Raw genomic sequence first — 22618 nt, 5'->3', positions numbered from 1 at the left:
AGCACAGCATTTCCCAACATTTGGATTTGGCTTTTCACTGAGAAATGTAACATCTCCTTCTGTTTCCTTCCATTAGTCCCAGGGAGTCCACGATCACAGTCACCACGAGGGCCAAGGGCACCAGCATGAGCATCAGCACGAGCACCAGCATCTACACAGCCATTCCCATGAGCATGGAGGATTGGTTCAAAACTTCCTAGAAGAGTATGATGCTGTACTAAAAGGACTTGTAGCCCTTGGGGGGATTTACCTTTTGTTCATTATTGAACACTGCATACGAATGTACAAGCACTACAAGAAACAAAGGGTATGTTTTGACAAATCCTACTTTCTAAGATACAATAAGATAATAAAGGAAATGGAGCAGGAGGAATATGTTCGTAAGTATAGATTCCACAGAACTGTCATCTAGCTCTTACTGCATTCATCTGTCAGGGGCCTGCCAAGTTTTTTTTTTTTTTTTTCCGTATTATATCTCCATCTCTCAAGTTTGCTTGATCCCAAAAAGTGGTTAATATATATTGGAGGGTTGGGCAGAGATCTGGATTCAAAGACTGAAATCTGATTCAGGTAGTCCTTGTTTAGTGACTGCCTCGTTTAGCAGCCATTCACAGTTACAACAGTGATAAAAAGTAACTTTGTGACCAATCCTTGCATTTATGACCTTCGCAGGTCTGTAAAGCAAAGGAAAGCTGAAGTAAGATCATAAGCACAGTTGCGGTTTTACTTGGCAACCACTTCGCTTAACAACTAAGTTCCCAGTCCCAATTGTGGTCGCTAAACGAGGACTACCTGTATAAGAGGGTTCACCTGTAATATTTCTTCAGAGCCCTTAAAGGCAGCAGTGTTTTTTCCTGGACTTGTACAGGTAGTCCTCATTGAATGACTACTCATTCAGCGACCGTTCAAAGTTACAACGGCACTGAACAAGGGGGACCTATGACATGTCCTCATAGTTGTGCCCTTCTCAGTGTCCTTGCAGTCATGTGATCACGGTTCGGGTGCTTGGCAACCAGCTTGCAGCTATGACACCATGGTGTACTGCAGTCACATGATTGCTGTTTGCAACCTTCACGGCTGGCTTCCAACAACCAAAGTCAATGGGGAAGACAGCAGTCACAATCATGTGACCACGGGACACAGACTGTGCAGGATTTGCGTAACAATGGCAAACAGAACTGCCGCAACTGCCATCATAAGTCAGCGTGGTCACGTGATGTTGAGCTTAGCAACAGAGTTGCCAGTTCAGACTGCCATTATTAAGTGAGGACTTGCCTGTACATGATTGTCTTCTGCAGCTGTGTGATTTTAGAAAAGATGCATCTGGCTTAAGATGCTCTTGACAAGTACTGTACATGTACCCTTGCGTGTTCCAAATCGTATTTTGCCCTTCATATCCAGATCTCTACACAGCCCTAGTATATGTCAATCAATACATAGAGACAGCTGGGGACAGCTTCCAGAGCTGCCATGTGAGCCTAGAAAAAATATGCAGCTGGTTTAAGTATTCAGAGCATCTTTTTCAGAGGACTTACTCAGCCCTCTAATGTCTACATCTAGTTATTTGGAAGAGAGAGAGATCTAAAAAGTTGTCAGATGAAAAATACAGCCAATTAAGTCTTCACTTGGGCTCTAGTGTAGTGATTTGTTTGCTAGTCTACTGAAAGCTAGTTGATTATCAAGCCAAGTATGTTCACAAAAATGGATGCCTGCGTCCTCTTATTCTTTCTGGTCTTGAAACTTCTAGGAACTGCTAAAGCAGCAATTTAAAAGCTGAAGCAGCTTTTAAAGTATAACATATCTTCAAATATGTTGGTTTAGAAGCATATATAGTGAAGGGTAGAATTCTAAGTTGTGATGAAACTCATAGGCCAGGTAAACGGAACAGATTTGATTTTGGGGTGAAGGGTTGGGATCTAGATTATCAAATGCTTAGGGAGTCTTACAGAAGAAGAGTCGTTACCTACAACCAGAAATTGTATAAGAATAGAAGGATCTCTTGAAGCCCATTTACTTTTATGTGTGCATTGTCTTTTACAAGTTACAAAGAGTTAATAATAATTTTAAAAAACCAACATGTTGGCAAAATTCCTTAAAGACAGAGAACTTCTGTTTTTCTGTGAATTAAATTAGTTTAGTGTACTATAGGTTAGTCCATTCCTGGACTGGGAGGCCTTGCTCACTGTCACCTATGACAGTCACCTCCCATTTAGATAATTGCAATGTGCTCTACATGGGGCTGCCCTTGAAGACCATCTGGCAGCTGCAACTGGTCCACAATGCAGTGGCATGTGCAGTTTTGGCCATGGTTCACTCAAGTAATGCCACCGTTAAAGGTGATAAAGCAATTATCACCTTTAAAGCTCTGCATGGCACAGGGCCAAGTTACTTGTGGGACCCTCTCTCCCTGAAAGTATCTGCCTGTCCTACTAAGTTAGATAAAGTGGCCACACTCCAGGTCCCCTCCATTAAGTGTTGTCAGCTGATGGGACCTCAGAGGCGTGCCTTCTTCATGGCCACCCAGCCCTTTGGAATAGCCTTCCACCTGAGATCCAAGGAATCCATACCCTATTAAGACCTGGCTCTTCCCCCAAGCATTGGGCTTAGGATAGGGGTTGAGCTGGGAGGCTGTTTGGTCTGGCACCTGCAGGAAAGGGTATTTTCATTTTTATCTTTGTTTTTATGGGTTGTTGTAAGCCGCCTAGAATCATTATATGAGATAGGCAACTATATAAGTTCAGTCAATCAGTGGTATGTCAAATTGTTCTCCTTTGAAAATCACACTTCCAGACTACATGTTGAGGGAATAATCCCAGCTGCTTCATCTCCTAGGTACCTGGACATTTTGATAAGACTGCCTGGGATCATAACATTTTTCCAGCCCTGCCGCTGCCTCTTTTCCCTTACTTCCTTGACAGCATAAATACAAACTGAGCAAACATCATTATGTGGCCACTTTTTACTGTTCCTGATGCATCTGAAATGTTTGGGATCTGCATGTAAAATTTCCTGAAGCTTGTGTGGAAAGCACCAGATTTGTCGTGTAGTATTTCAGAGGCTGGTGGGTTCACATTTTAGGTGTTGGGTTTTTTTTAATAAAATAACTTTTATTTCAGTCTAAAGCAATATCACATTGAAAATGGAAAAATGGGTAGCCCTTTTGTGTGTCCGGAAAAGTATTTTTATATGGGGAGAAATACCAGGTTACTTGATTTTTAGAAATGGTTAGGGGGGTGCATGCCGATCCACGAGTTCAGAAGGAATCTCTATAATCCAGCCTCCCATCATTACCCCCAGCAGTCGAACCAGTGGAGGTATTTTCTAGAAGTTGAGTCCTCCCCCTCCCCTCCCCAAACTATTTTGGCTGGGAGCCTGGAGAGGAAAAGACCATATGGATATCATGGATACATGAATGTGCAGATCTCTTATAACCTATAATAAGCCACCATGTTGTATGGGAAGTCAGGAGTAGTTCCCCTCTGGTGTGAAGGAGTATCCTTTGTGGAAAAGTTTTTGCATTATGTCTCAAGAGACACACTGAAAGGATGTTGCACAGATTAATGAAATACATTCGAATATGAAAAGTGGAATAGGCCAGGCCAAAATTCTTAATAAGGAGACTTTGCTGTTGAAAAGAGATGCATCCACGCCCCCGTTTCTGCTAATTGCCTAGATTAACTTCAACAAGGTTCTAAAGCTGAGCCCTTTCAGAGTCTTTTTCGTGGAATGTGTTCCTCTGTATTGTTCCAGGCAATTGTTCTAATGGGCCTTTTCCCATTGCCTTGAAGGTATTAATCACTAAGGGCTTAGGTCTTTTTGTCTTTCAGACCAAACAGAAATGGTGGAAGAAAAAACAAAAGGTTGATGAATCGCCAGTTGGAAGGAAACTTTCCGATCATAAACTAAACAGACCTGATGCTGACTGGCTTCAGCTCAAGCCACTAGCAGGTATTTATTTATTCATTTATCAATCAGTCAAATTTGTCACAGCCCATCTCCTCCCACCAGTGGGACTCTGGGCGGTTTACAACAAAATAATCAATAAAACAATAGGCACACAATATAAATACAATTACAAATAGACAATAAATATAAGAATAAATGTCCCATTCACGACCAGGCTGCCACTGTCCCTGCAGCATTCGGGTAAACCCAGTATCTTACATCAGTTGTTCATATGGAATAGCAGCTTGGTTATTCATCTGCTTTAATGTATGATATTTTGATCTGTTGTCATTTGGTAAAGGAAATATAATCAACAAATTTTAACATGTTCCCTAATGCATTCAAATTCAAGTCTTCTTTTTTGGATGGCATATATGTATAGAGGGGGAGAGAGCACGCGCTTGCTTGTGTGTGAGCAGATACTGCTTTGGAGAACATTCTTTGCAATTCTAAAAACAATGGGGTTTATTATGAGCTATCTTGTCAGGTCTGGCTTCTCATTTGGATGATCTCCAAAATTAGGAAGTTTTTTTGCGATGCATTGTAGCTGAATCCTCAAATTCTTAAGTGTTAGCTAGAAGTCAAGATGTAAAACTCTGCTTTGTAGCATGCTTTGCAAAATATGGGCCAGGGTTAAAGTAAATGTTCTGTTGTGTTAACCTCTTTGCTTGCAAGATGTCAGGCCATTTTGACTGATGTCATCATTTTTGTGTTGCCTGAGATCAGGATTTGTTTAGGAACTTGAACTATGGTTTCACCTTGTCCCTAGGTTCCTAACCCACCACTTTGGTGAATTCTAAATGTGAATATATGCTCTATCAGGACTAGTTGGGTCTGCTTTTTTATTCTGTATGTAAGTCCAAATCCTGATAAAAGTTGGCAGTAATGCAACCATAGAAGACTTATGAACCCAGATTTTAGCACTGCCTATGCTGGTTGGCAATGATTATCTAAGATTCTGGGTGTAGTTTTTTTCCCTGCCCCACTTGCAGATATAAGGAATTGAATTTGGGACTTTTCATTGAAAAGTGTGTGCTCAATATCCTTCCCAAGCAAGTACCAGATAGACCTCAGTGGTTTGAGCATCCATAATTAGAGTACCAGCTATAAGCAAAACCACCTCAGCATATACGCAGGCAGCATCATACAAACACAGGTTTTTTTATATGAATAGATGTTCTTATGTCATGTATTCTCATGTGTACACATCTCTATGTACATGCAAACACCTTAAATATATTTTAGCACATTCTACTTAATGTGCATTTTAAGTTTTCTGGCTTCATCTCTTCTGTTTTATTTAAAAACACCTCTCCCTCCCCCTCCCTCCCTGCCCTGTGTATATACCTGACTATATTGCTAATACTAGATGATAGCCGAACTTGGTAAAATGTTTGTAGGTGTGGGTTAAACAGTGTTTTACATTGCAGTCAAGATTGGCAACGTGACTTTCAAATCTAAGGCTACATTGCTGCCCCAAAAGTCTCCATTTAGCATTTGTTGTGAATGGCTAACTTAGGCATTGGCAGCACTGCTGTCCTAATTAATACATCCTAGACATCCCTCATTAATTTACATGTTTCTTGGGGTCATCCCCTTCAGGAGCAGACGATTCTGCACTGTCTGATGATCGACTTAATGAAACTGAGTTAACAGATCTGGATGGCCAGCTTGACTCTCTGCCAAAGGCCTTTCTGTCCACCACAGAGGAAGAAAATCGTATGCTCCACTCCCATAATGACGTCTCTCATAATGTCCAGAGCAACAATCTTTCAGATGTGGAGTATGGGAACCATCATCGAGATGTTAAAATCATAGCGAGGAAGCACAACCATCTCTGGCCACATAAACATTCCCATCACTCTCATGGACACTGCCATTCTGGCAAAGACTTAAAAGACACCGGAATAGCAAATATTGCTTGGATGGTAATAATGGGAGACGGGATCCACAATTTTAGTGACGGTTTGGCCATTGGTAAGCAAAGCAAAAGGTTTGGGGGTGGGAAGGGAAAAGGTGCTCTTTGCAACAAGTAAATTTGCAGTGAGAAAAAAAATGGGATAGTGTGTGTCGATTTAGGGAAGAAAAAGAGTGCAAAAGAGATCCATTAAGGAAGTAGCAGTGCCAGATAATCCTCTGTATGGTTCCTTTCTCTAATTGCTCTTAGTAGATCATGCAGCCCTCAGCAGAAGAAGCCTTGCTCCTCACTCATCCCAATCCTTACTGCCTTATAATATTTGGCCAAAGCAGCAGAGGACGTCTTTCCTTGTGGCCACAAATTATTTGCTAGTTCATATGGGGAATGGGAAGGAATATAGTAGTGTTAAGAAATGCCACCTTCTCTGAGAGTTCTGTGTCCTGTCTTGATTATAGGTGGCCTTGGTAAATATTTTGAAGTCTTCATGTAGTAGCTGTTTCACTCCATTAGGCCAGAAAAGGTGGTTCATAAATGCATTGTGTGATGTATCCCAAAGTGAAAATGTTTAAACTGTCAAGAGATGCTTCCTGCTGGGGAGGGGACAGGGCAATGACTATGCCCAACTGATATCTGCTGATGGGAGGACGGATCTGACTCGTCTGTCAAAATTTTGTTTTATCCAAAACCTGAAACAAAGTTTTCTAGGCTCGGTTTTCTTGAACTGAGGTGGGTCTGAAACAGTTCCATGGAACCTTCTGGGTTCCAGACAAAAGTTTTTCCCCATTTCATGTTCACCTCTGATACAAGGCCAGGTCCCCTATTGATGACACTCAAGATCTACTACAAAAAGCAGTCCGTTCTCCCAAATTCCAGAGTAGCTTCTTTTTTCCTAGTATATGGATTCATGAAACGTTTCAATAATCTGGGATTAAAACGACCATTTGAGACATGACTTCTGGGTTAACCTGACAGTCTTTTGGCCAAGAATGCTTTTTTTAATCATCTCTGCTGTTTTGCTTAAAATAGCCTTGTCAAGATAACCAGTTAAAACTTTATTTTGTTCTGTCCCCCACCCCCATTCCTCTCCTCTCCAGGAGCTGCTTTCAGTGCTGGTTTAACAGGTGGAATTAGCACATCCATAGCAGTGTTTTGTCATGAACTTCCTCATGAATTGGGTAATCAGTTAATGTGATGTCAGCTGTGCTTTTATTCTTGGGTCTGTGAATCAAAATGCTTTATTAATAGATATGATTATTTATGTAGCTCACAATGTTCAGGGTATATCTGGTTTTAGCAACAGAGCTAGTGCAGCTGCATTCCTAGGCAAGGCCCTGCTCATTTCAGTTTCAGCTGAGGAACAATGAAAATGAAAATCATTATTCAGGCTGCCACAAGTAGAAATGAGTAGTGCCACGTCAATAAAGGTGCTGTGCAGTTGTATACACGGATGTATTTTAGAAAGGAGTGGAAAAGAGAAGATCACGTGGGCCCTGGGAAGCAACCACAGCAATAATAAAGCTGTTGCATTACCAGATGTACGAAGTTATAACTGCCTGTACTTCTGTAGGGCCTTGTGGCATCCTTCTCCACATTGGCACGTGCTGTCACTCACTTGAAGCCAAGCAGTGTTGCTGGAGGTAAAAGGAATGCTGAAAAGACTTACTGGAAGGGGGCCCAGGTGGCTGTGGCTGATGGGCTTGACAGCTGCTTCTGCAGGCACCCGGAGCCTGCTGATTATGTAGTTTATATGTGAAAGCTCATGAGCTGCTGTGTGCGCTAGGCTTGGGTGATATTTTTGATAGTGGAACTTTCTCGAAATTGAGAAAGCTCTCACTGCTAAGTGAACTGAATGTAGGAATAGATTGTACAGCGCTTCAGGGAGACTGCAGCCAGCAACTGTCCAAATCTTGCATTGTATAGGCATCATATCCTGTCCACAACCTGTGTGCGCTTTGGTTCAGTTGAGATGTATTATTGTCCCCCTCTCTCATGGTGTAAACTGTTTCTGCTCTTCTGGCCTTAGCTCCAAAGCACCTTCCCTGCAGGGAAGAAGTTCTTTTGCACCATGTGCTTCACCGTCTCATGGATAACGCTGTGTTTCGTTGTCTAGCAGTTTTCACGTTTTCTGTTCTCCACTGTCACAAATCCAGTCACAGTCGTGGAGCATTTTGTTCAGTTCTGTTGTTACAGGATTGCAAGAAAGGATCAGCTGATCATGTTACAGTCTTAAAGGATGTTAGCTGACTCTACCCTGTGCATTGCTGCTTTGATTTTCATTCTCTGTATATTTCTGCAGTTTATCCTGCAGCAAACTCTGCGTTCACTTTACAATCATAGTTTTCTTTACTGGCAACAGCAGCTGAATTGCTAGCCAGCCGTTTATCCAGAGATCATTACTGCCATGTTGGGATAAAAGCAACCAGATTAACAATAATAGATGACAGGCACTTTTATATAGCGGTGTAAAGGAATAACGTGGCTAGGCTACTACTGAATGCTGAAGGAATGGTTAAGCCTTTGGGGGAACTCAAGGGTCATGTGCCCCCCTCTGCCTTTCAGAGCATGAATCTTCCTTGTCGTGCCTATTCCTTAGACTGCAGCATTAACCACTGGGATTTCTACTTCACCCAGAAACCGAATCAGAAAACTAGCACATTGAATATCTATGGATGTAGCCCTAGATACAAATGTAGGTACAAATCTAGCCTTTCAAAATGGAACACTAATTCTTCAGAACTGTTCCTCAAAGCACTTTGACCACAGAACACAGAGTTTACATGAATGTAAATATGCCCAGGGATCCTTTTAGTAAGAATGTCCTTGATTAGGTTGAATAAGCCATTGTTGCACCTGTGATTGTACTATTGCTTTTGTCTTTCCATTAGGTGACTTTGCTGTACTTCTGAAGGCAGGCATGACTGTAAAGCAGGCCATTGTTTACAACCTCCTCTCGGCGATGATGGCTTATGTAGGAATGCTAATAGGAACAGCTGTGGGACAATATGCCAATAACATCACTCTCTGGATCTTTGCAATCACAGCAGGCATGTTCCTCTACGTGGCCCTTGTGGACATGGTAAGATTCACAGTACGTAGTGCTGTGTGTGCCTGTGGCCCTTGGGGTGAGGCAGTGCTTGGAGTCCTGCAGGCTTGCCATGCTGCAAAAGATTGCTTTGGGGCATGCAGCTCAGCTAATGGCGGAAGATCCAGTCCTTATTGGAGGACAGTGAGGGAGCAGTTTCTCGCAAAAAGAGTGAAATGGGCCTGGGAAGAGCCAGAGTGGGGATCACTTGCCCACTATAGGATGGATGAGCGATGACCTTGGATTCTTAGAGCGGAAAGGCAAATAGGATTAAAGAGGCTGAACAAAGATTTGGTGGGATGACTCCTGTAATTAGAAGATGGCAGTTGAAGGATATCATTTGCCTAAAGGAACAGAGGCAATAGGGAGGGAGGAAGGAGGAGTTGTACTATATGCTAAGAATAGCTACATTGGCTTGTAAATCCAAGTGAATGAACTTGGGTAATGTTAAAAGTCTGCTGCCCAGAGTTCCTTCTGGTGGATGGGTGGCCATTTAATTTTGTTTGATTGATTAATTAATAGAGAGCATCTGGGGTTAAAATAAATGGAGAAACTAATAAAACCAGTCCTGTGGTTTTAATACTGGAATCCTTGATTATAAAGGAAACTGAGGTAAAGTTTGGTTGTTTTGGTTGGAACCTTGGGCTTCCAGAAATCCAATTTTAAGCTGTGGCAGCAATACGTAGAATTCTATGGCAGAAGAAGTTCATGGGAAAAGAAGCCCCAGGGAGACTGCCCCAGCCATCTGTCTGTGCAGATCAATCATTTCAAAGTACAGGCCCCTTCTCTACTTCTAAAGTGCAGGTGGTGGGGTCCCTAACTGAAAAAGCGTTATTCAGACCTTTCCTTCCTTTCAGCTTCCAGAGATGCTTCATGGGGACGGAGACAACGAAGAGCACGGCTACTGTCCTGTGGGTCAGTTCATCCTCCAGAACTTGGGGCTTGTCCTGGGTTTTGCCATCATGCTGGTGATCGCCCTTTATGAAGACAAAATAGTGTTGGACATTCAGTTTTGAAAATTTCCAGTACTCAACTGTGATTGCAGCCATTCTACTGTAAGACTTTTTTAGTCTGACGTGTGGTACTGTATGCACATCGGTTCCCAGGCAAAGCAGCGACACACACTGATTTATCAGTAACAGTATTTTGGTATCTGTATAAACAGGGTCTGCTTTCTCGCTAAAAGAAAGGAAGAAACAAAGAGACTTGACTGATTTGGTTCAATGTTTTCTTTTTAAATAAATCAGGTTGGGTTGGAAGCAGAACATGTAAACATGATGCCTGGGATGCTGTTTACAAAGATATTGTTTCTATTTGGCTCTGGCAGCGGGCAGCAGAAGTCACACCCCTCCCTGGCAAAGCCTTTTGTGTTGCGCTTGAGCAAATGGTGAAAGGCACCCCTGTCCACAGAGCCTGCGTGCCAAGCTATGTCACTCTCCAGGCTTCTTGTCCCAGCCTGTAACACACACAGGCTTGCAACTCAAATTAATTGGCAGTGCACAGTTAGAGCCTTTCTGAGTGGGGTTATCTTTTTAATGGTTTTTTAAACAAAGCAAAAAAGATGAATTGTTTCTAGCATGTTATGAATGAATTGCATTTGCTCCCAGCCTTGTTGCCTGCTCTGTTGGCTCTTTTGCCCTGTGCTGAATGGTGTGACCAAACTGAAACCCTGTGTTTTTCTGGTTCAGCCATGTGATTGAACTTCCCTCCCCTTTTCTCAGTCCTTGCCAATCAACTTGTTTAGTACAGGGTTTTAAGCACACATCCTTGTCTGCAGCCACTGCTACACAGCTCTGCAGTAGCGGCTCCTTTGCAAATTCTTGAGCCCCTTCCTTACTGTGTTGCTGATGCAGTATTGTACTCTTGTCCTTTTGAAGCCCAAGGAAAAGCAGGCTGTAGATTTCTGAATCAAGCCTTAGGGGCCTGTGTACCTTGGGGTGGGGGTGGGGGGGTTGAAAAGTATTAGCTATTTAACGTTAGCTTGTGGACATTGGTTAGCAAAATGCCGGATAGTTAAATATTGCTTGTGGACTGCCCCAATCCCCTTGCTGCAGTTGTGTAACAGGTAGCAGTGCTGTTTGAGTAACTTGACTAATGGAGCACCTGCATCAGGCTCCTTTGACAGCAACCCTTTTTTCATACTGGTTTACGTGACTCCTGAGAATAGTTTTGAAAGTATGACTTCAATGCCACGCCACCTGAGTTTGGAGCACCTGCAGCAGCTATTTGACGTTGGGAACTTTCTCCCCAAAAGCCCCCTTTCGGAGACTGTTTTAATTGTTCTTAACTTTTTTTTTAATTCTGCTGGGCTTTTACCCATGTCTTTGCTGCAGTTGGGTTCCTTCTGTGATGTAGAAGTCCCAGAGTCTCCTCCGAGGAGCCGAGCAGGTGACTTCCTACTTCAGGTTGCCTCCTCCTGGGGAGGAGAACTGCTGCATCCTTGACGGCGCCCCAGATGGCTGCAGGGGCTCCTAGAAACTGTGCAAAGGAGGTAAAAGAGGAGCAGGCCTTCAGCATCAGTCGAGTAGTTGTCCTGGCCTCATGGCAGGTGCAGATCTGGGGAAGTCCTTAACTCAGCAGGGGTTAGCTTGACCACAGGAAGAATGTTCGTGCCAAGCAGCTGTTAACTCCCAGAGACCAATTGTAAGAGATTGTGAGAAGAGCAGGCTCTTTCAGCCCCATGAAACAAGAACAGCGTGTGACAGTCCTAAACGAATCTTGGGAGTTGGTTTCTTTGAGCATTTTTCTTGCTTTGTTTTTTTGTTTTTGTTTTTTTAATGTATATATAAGATGAGCTGCATAGGAAGGTTGGTGGGTTTGTTTTGTGGGGAGGGGGGATACTTTCTTTGATTGCCATCAGAGTTCCTAAAAAGTTAGAAAACCAGACAAGCCTTCATTCCAATTTGATTTTTGATCGTTCCACTTACTTTTTCTCCAGACATTCCTTTTTTATGCGACTGTTGTCTACTTTAAACGTGTGTTGGATGATGGTGGCTTCTGTGGGAGGGAGAGAATGCTGACAGACAGCAGTGTTTTGGCTAGCTGGTGGCTCCATAGAGAGGACTGGATCCTGCTTTCTTACCGACTGCATACCCACTGGGATCTCGGCACAACTGTAAATGCCAGTGTTTCTCAACTTTGGCAACTTTAAGTTGGTTGGACTTCAACTCCCAGTATTCCCCAGGCAGCATAGCTAGCTGGGGAATTCTGGGAGCTGAAGTCCACCCATCTTTAAGTTGCCAAGGTTGAGAAACACTGGTAAAGACTATAAGGTTGGGTCTCATCTGGTCTCACGCTCTTTGCTGGAGAGGGTAGTTCGTCTACAGCTAAAAATGCTTGGCCCCAAGCTAGAGGAGGTGATGCTGAACTCCCCCTGGATATCTCTCAGGGGGACTTCCTTCTCCCAGGGTTTGGGCCCTTTGGTCTCTCATTGTCTTAGAACCTGCCAGAGGGCATCGCTGGAGTGAGATTTTTAGTCAGGAAAAAAAGGGCGTGCAAGATTTTTAAGGCCTATTTTTGTAATTATGAATAAAGCTTTCTCTACTTCAGGTAGTACTTTTTCCTTTTGCATTTTGCCGGCATGTGCTATAGTGTAATGTCAATCTGAGGAAAAGAATTAGTCCTAAGTAACAGATTTTTAATTTTTTTTAAACAGAAAACTCTACAAAACACAGGTCGTGTGGTAAAGTGTTAGGATTTGATGGGCCTTCGGGAGAAGTTCCTCCCTCATTCACTTGTGTGCCTGCTACACTTTGTGAAGAGCAGCAGAGCAGCCCTAGCTTCTTTTATTTCCTTGGGCACTGAATTCCCTAAACTTTTTGAAATACAATTAAGTGATCACATTTGGGACAATCGGGATTCCACTACATTTCTCCGTGGATTCATCATTCCCTTCCACTGGAGTCCAGTCTCATTTAAATGTGTACTTGTTGTTAGAGGGCGTAAATGTTACTTGTATCTTACAATGCTGTCACTGTGTGACATCCCATATCGATCACACTGCACTGAATCAGCTGTGATGATGATGATGATTGCTTAGAAAATGCTGTAGCATCCTAGGATGCAGTGTGACTTCTTTCCTTATGGTTGAAACAATGTGATTATGGTCCTGAAATATATTTGAGATACAGCTTTGGAAGGGGTGGGGGTTTTGTTTTGATTTGTTACACAAAATTCATTTTTTTAAAAATGCATACACACACACACACACACACACACACACACACACACACACACACATATATATATATATATATATATATATATATATATATATATATAAATAAATAAAAAGCTGGAAATGATGAAATGCTGTTTTTGTCCATTGTCGACAGTGTTGTGTTTATGTCTGTTCCTTATTCACAAGGAACATAAGAAAATAAAATTATTGAATAAACAATTATGCAGACTGCTTTTTACCCCCAAGAATTTTTTATTATTATATTATTTCATTCAACTTACAGTTTAAATTTTTTACAGATTAAAGATGCAAATAAATTGTATTTAAAGGTTTCGAAACATTTGAATTTCTTTTGGAAAAAGTGATTTAAAAAGGCAGATACTGAATGTGGCAGGACCACCAGTTAGCCTCCTTTCATGGTGGGATGCCTTATGCTAGGAGTTGAGCTGGCATAACAGGGCCACCCCTCGTCCAATCCAGTGTTCTTCAGGCTCGTCTGAAGGCAGAATCATTGCAATCACAAAATTGGTAGAGTGGCCTGTAGTGGATAGAGTTCCTCGTCTTTCGCTTGTCTTGTACACCGGAGCCAAATAACTGGGTCTCTCAGGAATGTCTGACCTTCGGCAAGGCTTGAGCCACATCTGTAGCATGTAAAGGGAGATGATTAAGAGAGTCCAAACTGCATGTGGATTACAATGTACTTCCCTTTATCTGGGTGGGAACAGATAATCTCAGCAAAATCAGGCCAATCAATGTAATGACACATTCAGATACAATTATAGCACAACTTGAGAATTGGAATATATTCACGTGTTAGTTGAGTTACTTGTGCACAGGTAATGTGCATGTTTGAATCCCCATCGTAGAACTAGCAAGTCCCACTGAGCTTGCTTGAACCCCAGTCAGTGGGTACCAATTGCTCTATAAATTGCTGGAAGAATTCTCATTTATCAGGAAGATACTAACCACTGGCATATTATCATAAAGGATTTTGGGGTAAGATTCCCCTAACTTCTTCGTCTTCCTGTTCCAGCGAGCTCCATCCAAGAATAATCCATGAATGTAGACTCCTATTTTTTATTTGGGGGGGAAAAAAGGGTACATTGGTATAAAATGTGCTTCAAATGGCAAAGTACTAAATTTTATATTGTAAGTGTATTTTACATTGGATTATGAGTTTTTGACAATTCCTATCGGAAGCCCATACCTATAAATGGATTCTGTACATTGTACAGCTTGTAGAGACAAATCTAGGGCATGAATTATTTCTGCATATAGAAGTAAACAGAAAGGAGATAGACTACAGCTTTACCCTGGATGTACTGTAGTTTCATTTACACATACAAAGGCCCATTGAAAAGTATGACTTACGTGCAGTTTCCTATACTGAAGTAGGTTCTCCGTGTTAAACTAATATGTGGCCGTAACAATTAGGCCACCGCCTACCTCTTAATTGTGAAGATCTCCTCAAGGACTTTGCTATAACCAGTTTTCCCAACACAATAGAATATAATGCCTGAATTGTGAGGCAATGTTATACAGAGGATCAAGTGGACAAAGGCTAGAAGGGCTGTGTTGCACATCTCAGCTTAGCATATGGCCTTTCGTTCACCCTCAGCCTGCCTAACTTCATAATGATTTTGAGAAGCTTAAATTCCATTTTCTCAATTTTCCTGCCTGAGCATCTTAGATGAAGGGTGGTGTACAAAAAGGCTAATTAAAATAAAGTTCTCCAAATTATATTACTGTCAATTGTATATTCACCATCTTCAGGAGCATGTTTGTATTCCTTATCTTCCAGAACTTCATAATCAAACCCTAGCAGATCAATTGGGATGGTGTATTTCCGGGCATAATTCTGTTGGGCACCAGTTAAGAAGGCTTGCGTGAAGAAAAATCCAGAAAGCCAGAACATAGGGGGAGTTCCATTTTCGAACCATGTCTGCAATGACAGGAGGGGGTGGGAATTGAGTTTAATATTAACAAATGAATTCACAAGGCTGTATCTCAAGATGTATTAATGGAATGCAACCTGCTCACTGGATATTTTTCCCCCCTCTGGCCACCCTTTTAGAAATGGACATGCCTTAATAAATGTGGCATGGGCAGCAAAGGAAAATCAGCAGATTTTGGGAATGGTTTTGTGAGAACTGCCTTGTGTTTGTGCAAGGATCTTTTAGGATTAGAATGGACCTATGGTGTACCACGTGTTGGACTCTGTCAACCCCAGCCAAGGTGGCCAGGGACTGTAGTTGTTGCACAATGTTAGAATGCCACATTTCCTACCTGAGCTCTAGATGTTGGCACAATGAGGAAACCCTGAAGGGCTAAAGAAGGTGATAAAATAACTGTCCTGTAACATGCTATATCTGCCTTCAGAATTTGCTAAATATCCTCATCATGTCTAGGAGAGTTACATTTCCTGTGCTCGTTTTTGTCAAGGATGGCAAACCATGTTTCCTCTATGAATTCAATCCTAATTCTTACATTAATGTCCTTTTAACCAGTAGCAGGAATAGTCACCAAACTGTTATCAAAGCATAATAGTAAGCACAATTTTAATGGGCAGTCATCGCACTAGGTTACATAACATATGCCTTAATACTCAAATCATTGTAAACAACATGCACCCAAAATCTGAAGAAGCACTTTGGATATTCATTATGCCAACTTCATACAAGGTGTGTGTGTGTAAGAGTATTGAAAGGCATATGAATGTATAGAGAAATGGTGCAGCCTTCCTGATTAATCATGCTAACAGGATGATGAACTGTAGTTGAACACAGGGCACCCGCTCAGGAAAGGTGGTTTCATTTCCTAGATTCAAAAACTTCTAAGTGAAATGCTCACCTGTAGGAACTTCAGTCTGGTAAGAAAATCATTCACGTAGCTGCCAAGAGGTTTGAGGCTTGGGTAAGACTTACTCATCCACATGCCTGGAATTTTTCCCTTCAAAATACTATTTACTACTTCTTCCAGGTCCGCAGACATCACCACTAGACCCTGTTTGAGATACGGGGAAAAGAGATGAGTGGATTTTTTTTCCCCTTCATATCATACAGCTTTACCAAATAATGCCTTCGGGGAATAGCTGACCTTGATAAGTTAGCCTCCATGCGGCAGTCACTCAAACTGTCTTGTTGCAAGTTGTACTCCTGAGCTAATATGTGATCACAGCATCATACAATGAATCCCTGACTCAGTTTACATGCCTGTGTTTGCTGTTAGGATTGATACTCTCTTCCTATTTCTACTACACATTTCAGCTGTGGAAGGTCAGATATACAGTATAATGATCAGAAACTACAGTTCTGAGCAATCAGACAGGTGCAACATCTTTGAAAACTCATTTCTGTATTTCACCCTATACCACTACTTGAGCTACATAATACTGGTATGTTGCCCAGTCATTGGGACTCAGGCAGCATACAAGTTTTATAAAGTATTATTACTATTAATATTTGAATTATGTATGTTCTATCACACAGATCATAAAATGTGAATTTATTAGCTGGTCCTTCCTCTTAGCATGAATCCTTAAGACAGCCATGTAAGGCATGTATTCTGTATTGTATTCTCCTAGAAGGACAGAGGGCTGAAAATGGAGAGTCCACACTGAGCTCCTAGCAGAGCAAAGAGTTGAACAAAGAATTTTCTAGCTGATTGCTCAGATTGGGTCACTGTGACACTTCAGCGACTTTTTTTGGACAACCTTTCCAGCTGCATGGCAGGCTGCAGGCTTAGGTTGCTTCTCTTCAAAGCATATTTCTGCAACTTTTCGTTCTGTTCCTCATCCCCACTTCTAGGTTTCTAGATCAGTAGTGATGCATTATGCAGAGCATGTTATAATAATTGAGAACTGCTCCTCTCAGATAGCAGCGAAGAGCAGAGCCCAGGGATTATTTCAACCCTTCAAACTAAAAGAATAATTGGGCAAATCCCCAAAGACTCCAGTGAAAATAATGGGAGTTGACAGCTACTCCTTCCAGCCTTATGCTTCTCCTCAGCTACTCTTACCTTGATTGCTTTCTGAATGTTGATACAGGAATCTCGTATAGTTTGCAATAATTTGTTAAATCGGCCCATCTCCTGGACCAGCACAGTGTTCATGCTCTGGGTGTATGTTGTTGGGTACCTCCTCATTGCTATTTCAATGTTAAAGTCAGAGGGAAGTTTACTTTGGATGTCGCTTGCCACCTCGGAAACAATTTCATCAGATGACTTGGCACCGGCACCTGTTGCACGAGACTGTTTACAAAACAGAGAAAGGGGGGAGGTGAAACGCTGCAAAGCCTACCTGATAGGAGGAGGAAGGAGGGACTTTCACTGGGGACTTAAACTGGACAGAAAGTGGCCTGTTGATGTCATTTAATTCACATGCAGAAATCATGCTTCTTGCATTAGAAAGACCAAGCTTGGAGCCATTTTTGTGCCTTTTTACACTCTGGGCACCTTGGATAGCAGAAGATTTAACTTGCTGGCTAATATTATTATAATGTAACATATCTCAAGGGCAGCAAAGTAGGCTGGGTTACCCCATGAGGGCAATCTACTTGAAATGACTCTTTCTCTAGAAGTGAAGATGAAGGAAAAGTCCATTCACCAGTTAGTACTAAGCACCATTGAAATCAGTGGGAATGAAGTGTTAATCCAGTCCCAGCCCATTGCTTCCAATATGACCAACCATGAAGTAGCCAGCTAAAGAATCCTGCTAAGTGTGGGAGGTTTCCCTTGACATTAAGTCCAGTCGTGTCCGACTCTAGGGGGCGGTGCTCATCTCCATTTCAAAGCCGAAGAGCTGGCATTTGTCCATAGACACTTCCGTGGTCATGTGGCCGGCATGACTACACGGAATGCCGTTACCTGCCCGCCGAAGCGGTACCTATTAATCTACTCACATTTGCATGTTTTCAAACTGCTAGGTTGGCAGGAGCTGGGACTAGCAACGGGAGCTCACACCGTCACACGGATTCGAGCCACCGACCTTCCGATCGGCAAGCTCAGCAGTTCAGCAGTTTAACCTGCAGCGCCACCACGTCCCTATGCTAAGTGTGGACCCCAAACAATTTTGTTTTAAGATAGTGTGGCTTTTAGGGTGCTTTTAGGGTTTAAGGGTTTCTTTTCCCCACTACAACCTATAAGTAAGTGATATGGAGAGCTTTAAAAATACTCTGGTCCATATTTGCCACATATATGTCTAATTGCCTTGAGGTCCAAACCTTTTTCACATATATTCTAGATCAGGGTTTCTCAACCTGGGCCACTTTAAGATGTGTGGACTGCAACTCCCAGAATTCCCCAGCCAGTGATGCTAGATGGTGGATCTGTTCCTCTTGCTTCAGAACCAAGCACTCGTACAATGTCAAAACCCTTCAACAGTTAGGCATCCTGTGTGGAAGGACACTGCATGACTTGAAGATCTAGGTGCACTTCTCAAGTCCCTGTTGGTGCACAGCAAATTAATTGCTACCTGGTTCTCAGTTTGCCTGTTTCCCTATGGAACGGGGAAAATGATTTTGAAACTGTAGATCTCCTGCACTTGAAACTGTAGATCTCCTGCACTATGTGTTCTAAGATGTTTGAGGAATAAAGTATTAGAGGTCTGCAGGCCAAGATTACTTCCTAAAGCGCTGCAGACGTTTTTGTACATACTCATTATTACTGGCAGAATGCAGATGCCATACTTTGGAATTTATTGGAGATACTTAAAAACTTTAGAGTACTCAGGTAACTCAGCACTCTTCTTGAATTGTCCTCAATTTACCTTTCTGCATGCAGTATTGCTCTTGTAAAAGCTAATTGTAGTAATCCACACCCTACTATTCCAGAGAATTCATGAAGATTACAGTCCCACCATGGGGAAGAAAGAGCTGATTTTCTGTATTTCAAATATTATCCCCCAAAGTGAATAAAGCCATTGATTGTAGTGTAATGATAGGCAGTAACTCTGAGGTTCTTAGTTTCTGAACTGAAAATGGACACACCTGCGTGAGAAGAATATTATCAAACAGCAACTGTGTTTCAGCTTGATCCTTGGTGATATCGGCATTGGAGTTCATCCCAAAGATCTCTGGAGCAGGGTTCAGAGGAAGAGTCTTAGTGTATTCAATGTAACTTTGATACTGAAAAGGATTGAGGACAGCAATCTATCAGTAAGATTGATCCTAAACTGCATGGTGCTAAAGTCTGGCTAATCTGGTCAAACAACCTGCTACCTGCCTGATTTCACCGAACACAAATGTCTTGCTGTGAAAGGAGATTGTGGATTAACTGAAGACCTGACCCTTCTCAAGAGCCTGATGATATTGAGGGTAAGCAAAGCTTCTTATCTCAATTAGCCAAATGCCTATCAAAAGTGGGCATCTGGCTGTGCTCTAGACCATAATAGGTTACACCCTCTTTGGGACCACAGTCAGGGGCCAGATCACATAGTATGAATGGAGAAAAGCAAGGGAAGCAGTGAAGAGGAAGGGTGACACACACACAGCATTCCTCCTCCAGTGCAACGCTGTTCTGAAGCTGAATGATGGGAGACTCTAGAATGTATTGCCACTTTGATGCAGAGGTATTGGTCAACTTGAACAGCTTTAAAAGGGGATTCGATCAATTTCTGGAGAAGCCTCTCTTGGGTTCAAGCTCTGGTGGCTCTATATTCCCACCAGTGTGGGAGGCAATTTCATTTTTAATGCTAGAGAGACCTGAGCAGGCATAGGAAGAGGCTCTTGTGCTTGGGCTCTTTCTACAGGTGTCTCTTCGGCCTGAACCACCTCTGCTTTCCTTCTATTCTTTTTCTAATAAGAGGGAAGAGGGGATCTGGGATCTTCTGTTGGGATGGGAACTAGATCTCCTCTGTGAAGTGACATCTCACAATCCCCCTGCTGCTCACCATCACCTGACATCTCCTTATCTTGCCCCAGTGGCAACTTTGAATTTTGGTCATGCTGGAGAATGCTGACATATTACAAAGAGATTTTTGAAATACAGGCTGATGGCTACAATAGAGCTATCTCATTTGATCCCAGAGAATGACAAAAATGACCCCCAGGAAATGTTATCCGTATCGATGCATTACAAGATGTTGTGGGTTCAGTTCCAGACCACCGCAATAAAGCAAATATCACAATAAAGCAAGTCACAGGAATTTTTTGGTTTCCCAGTGCATATAAAAGTTATGTTGACACTATACTGTAGTCTGTTAAGCATGCAATAGCATTATGTCTAAAAACCAATGTACATACCTTAATTAAAAAATACTTTATTGCTAAAAAATGCTAATAGTCATCTGATAAACTTTCTTGACACAGGATTGCTTCAATTTGTAAAAAAACGCAGTATATGTGAAGCACAATACAGTGAGAAGTGCAATAAAATGAGATATGCCTGTACATACCTCAGAGATATTGCAGGTTCAGTTCCAGACCACCACAATAAAGTCAATATCACAATAAAGCGAGTCGCACAAACTTTTTGGTTTCCCAGTGGATGTAAACGTTACGTTGATGCTATACTGTACAGGTAGTCCTTGACTTATGACCATTTGTTTAACGACAGTATGAAGTTACGATGGTGCTAAAAAGTTACTTGCGACTGATCCTTGGACTTATGACCACTGCAGCCTCCCTGTGGTCATTTGATCATGATTTGGGAATTTGGCAACCATTGCGCATGTCCTGTTCTAAGACTAAGCACCAGATAGGTTCTCAAAGAATATTTTTTATTAAATAACTATTTACAGTAAGTAAGTCCTTGATATGCAAGACTGGGTTAAGCAAGCCCAACTGGGCCCACTGGATCCAACTGGAACATGAAGGCTGGAGGCAACAGTTCTTGAACTGGAACAGTACTAGAATGACACTGACACTGAATCTCTGACTCACTGGATTTGGGATCAGGACTACAAACAATAGACAGGGATGAACTGAAGACTTGGATCAGGACTCAAACTCAGAGCAAGGTTAGACTCAGCTAGGGGTTCTAGACTAGGCTGGGTACTCTGAACTGCAGACTTGAAGACAAGGCTTGAAACTGGAGTCAGGCTGGGCTCGGTTGGAATCCCTGGACTAGACTGGATTCTCTGGACTGGAGGCTTGGAGCAAGGCTTGAAACTGGAGTCAGGCTGGGCTCGGCTGGAATCCCTGGACTAGACTGGATTCTCTGGACTGGAGGCTTGGAGCAAGGCTTGAAACTGGAGTCAGGCTGGGCTCGGCTGGAATCCCTGGACTAGACTGGATTCTCTGAACTGGAGGCTTGGAGCAAGGCTTGAAACTGGAGTCAGGCTGGGCTCGGCTGGAATCCCTGGACTAGACTGGATTCTCTGGACTGGAGGCTTGGAGCAAGGCTTGAAACTGGAGTCAGGCTGGGCTCGGCTGGAATCCCTGGACTAGACTGGATTCTCTGGACTGGAGGCTTGGAGCAAGGCTTGAAACTGGAGTCAGGCTGGGCTCGGCTGGAATCCCTGGACTAGACTGGATTCTCTGGACTGGAGACTTGGAGGAAGGCTTGGAACTTGGAACTAGGCTGGACTCAGCTGGAAGCCCTGAATTAGGCTGGATTCTCTGGACTGGAGATCTGGAGCAGGGCTGAAAACTAGAGATAAGACTGGACCTGGCTTAAAGCCCCAGATTAGACTGGAACATAGACCCAGAACAAGAGAGGGGTACAGTACCTGAACACGGCTGAGCACATGAAGCGCAGTAGGACGGGAGTGAGGACACACGGTGGCACTGGAGTTTCAAGGCATGAAGAAGCTGCTTGGAAGATTGCGGAGTTTCAAGGCTGGAAGCAAGACTGAGACTGCGGGCTCGGCAAGCAAAGGATCCTGGCTGGCAGCAGAAGCAGGAGGTAAGCTCTCTTTGGAGCAAACAAAGGCACTGGTTCCTCTTCAGCAACAGACGCCATCTCTGATGCTGGTAGGGGCACTTCTGCGGATGCTGCAGGCTTGTAGGATAGGTTGTCTCCGGCAGCGCACTCTCTGTGCAGCTGCCTTTTATTCCGATCTTTGGCACGCTTAGAATCTCCTGCAGCCAATTGGGCTGCCTTCTCCTTCATGCACTTTTCAGCCCGTCTCTGGCGTGCACTGATTGGCGTATTCAAAGCCTCCTCCAGATCTCGCCCAATCAGTGTTGTAGATTCTTCCCGCTCTGCTGAGTCATGCTGGAGTTTCGTTTCTCCGATTCCAGCCCGGTAAGTTTCCAATTCTTCCTCTGACTTAGAAAGTGAAACTAGTTCTGAGTCAGAGGCAGGCTTGGTTTTGACAGTGCATTTACAACAGTTGCAGCATCCTACAGTCATGTGATCGCCATTTGCGACCTTCCCAGCCAGCCTTTGATAAGCAAAATCAATGGGGAAGCCAGCAGGGAAGGTCTCAAGTCATGGTCACGTGATGTCTTGCTTAATGACCTCACTGCTTAACGATGAATTTTCCGGCCCCTATTGTGGTCATAAGTCAAGGACTACCTGTAGTCTATTAAGTGTGCAGTGGCATTATATCTAA

At 42.9% G+C, this 22618-nt stretch overlaps 2 protein-coding genes across 2 annotated transcripts in view; one reads left to right on the top strand and one right to left on the bottom strand.

The window, feature by feature from the left end:
* Positions 1–13344, top strand: part of SLC39A10 (solute carrier family 39 member 10) — a 36416-nt gene extending 23072 nt beyond the window's left edge. The window contains exons 5-10 of the mRNA XM_063318049.1: positions 77–307; positions 3828–3948; positions 5548–5922; positions 6958–7038; positions 8749–8939; positions 9803–13344. Coding sequence (XP_063174119.1) covers positions 77–307; positions 3828–3948; positions 5548–5922; positions 6958–7038; positions 8749–8939; positions 9803–9961 — 1158 coding nt within the window. The 3' untranslated portion in view covers positions 9962–13344. The remainder of the gene's footprint in view (positions 1–76; positions 308–3827; positions 3949–5547; positions 5923–6957; positions 7039–8748; positions 8940–9802) is intronic.
* A 74-nt stretch (positions 13345–13418) lies between these two features.
* DNAH7 (dynein axonemal heavy chain 7) overlaps positions 13419–22618 on the bottom strand; it is a 152509-nt gene continuing 143309 nt past the window's right edge. The window contains exons 57-62 of the mRNA XM_063304672.1: positions 19110–19247; positions 17143–17373; positions 15976–16128; positions 14890–15067; positions 14092–14195; positions 13419–13766 (exon numbers count right to left, since the gene is read on the bottom strand). Coding sequence (XP_063160742.1) covers positions 13560–13766; positions 14092–14195; positions 14890–15067; positions 15976–16128; positions 17143–17373; positions 19110–19247 — 1011 coding nt within the window. The 3' untranslated portion in view covers positions 13419–13559. The remainder of the gene's footprint in view (positions 13767–14091; positions 14196–14889; positions 15068–15975; positions 16129–17142; positions 17374–19109; positions 19248–22618) is intronic.

Source organism: Candoia aspera, chromosome 1, assembly GCF_035149785.1.
Source record: "Candoia aspera isolate rCanAsp1 chromosome 1, rCanAsp1.hap2, whole genome shotgun sequence".
In the NCBI taxonomy this organism is placed as follows: Eukaryota; Metazoa; Chordata; class Lepidosauria; order Squamata; family Boidae; genus Candoia; species Candoia aspera.
The sequence above is the reverse complement of the archived record's forward strand: the minus strand, read 5'-3'. Positions and strand labels throughout refer to the sequence as shown.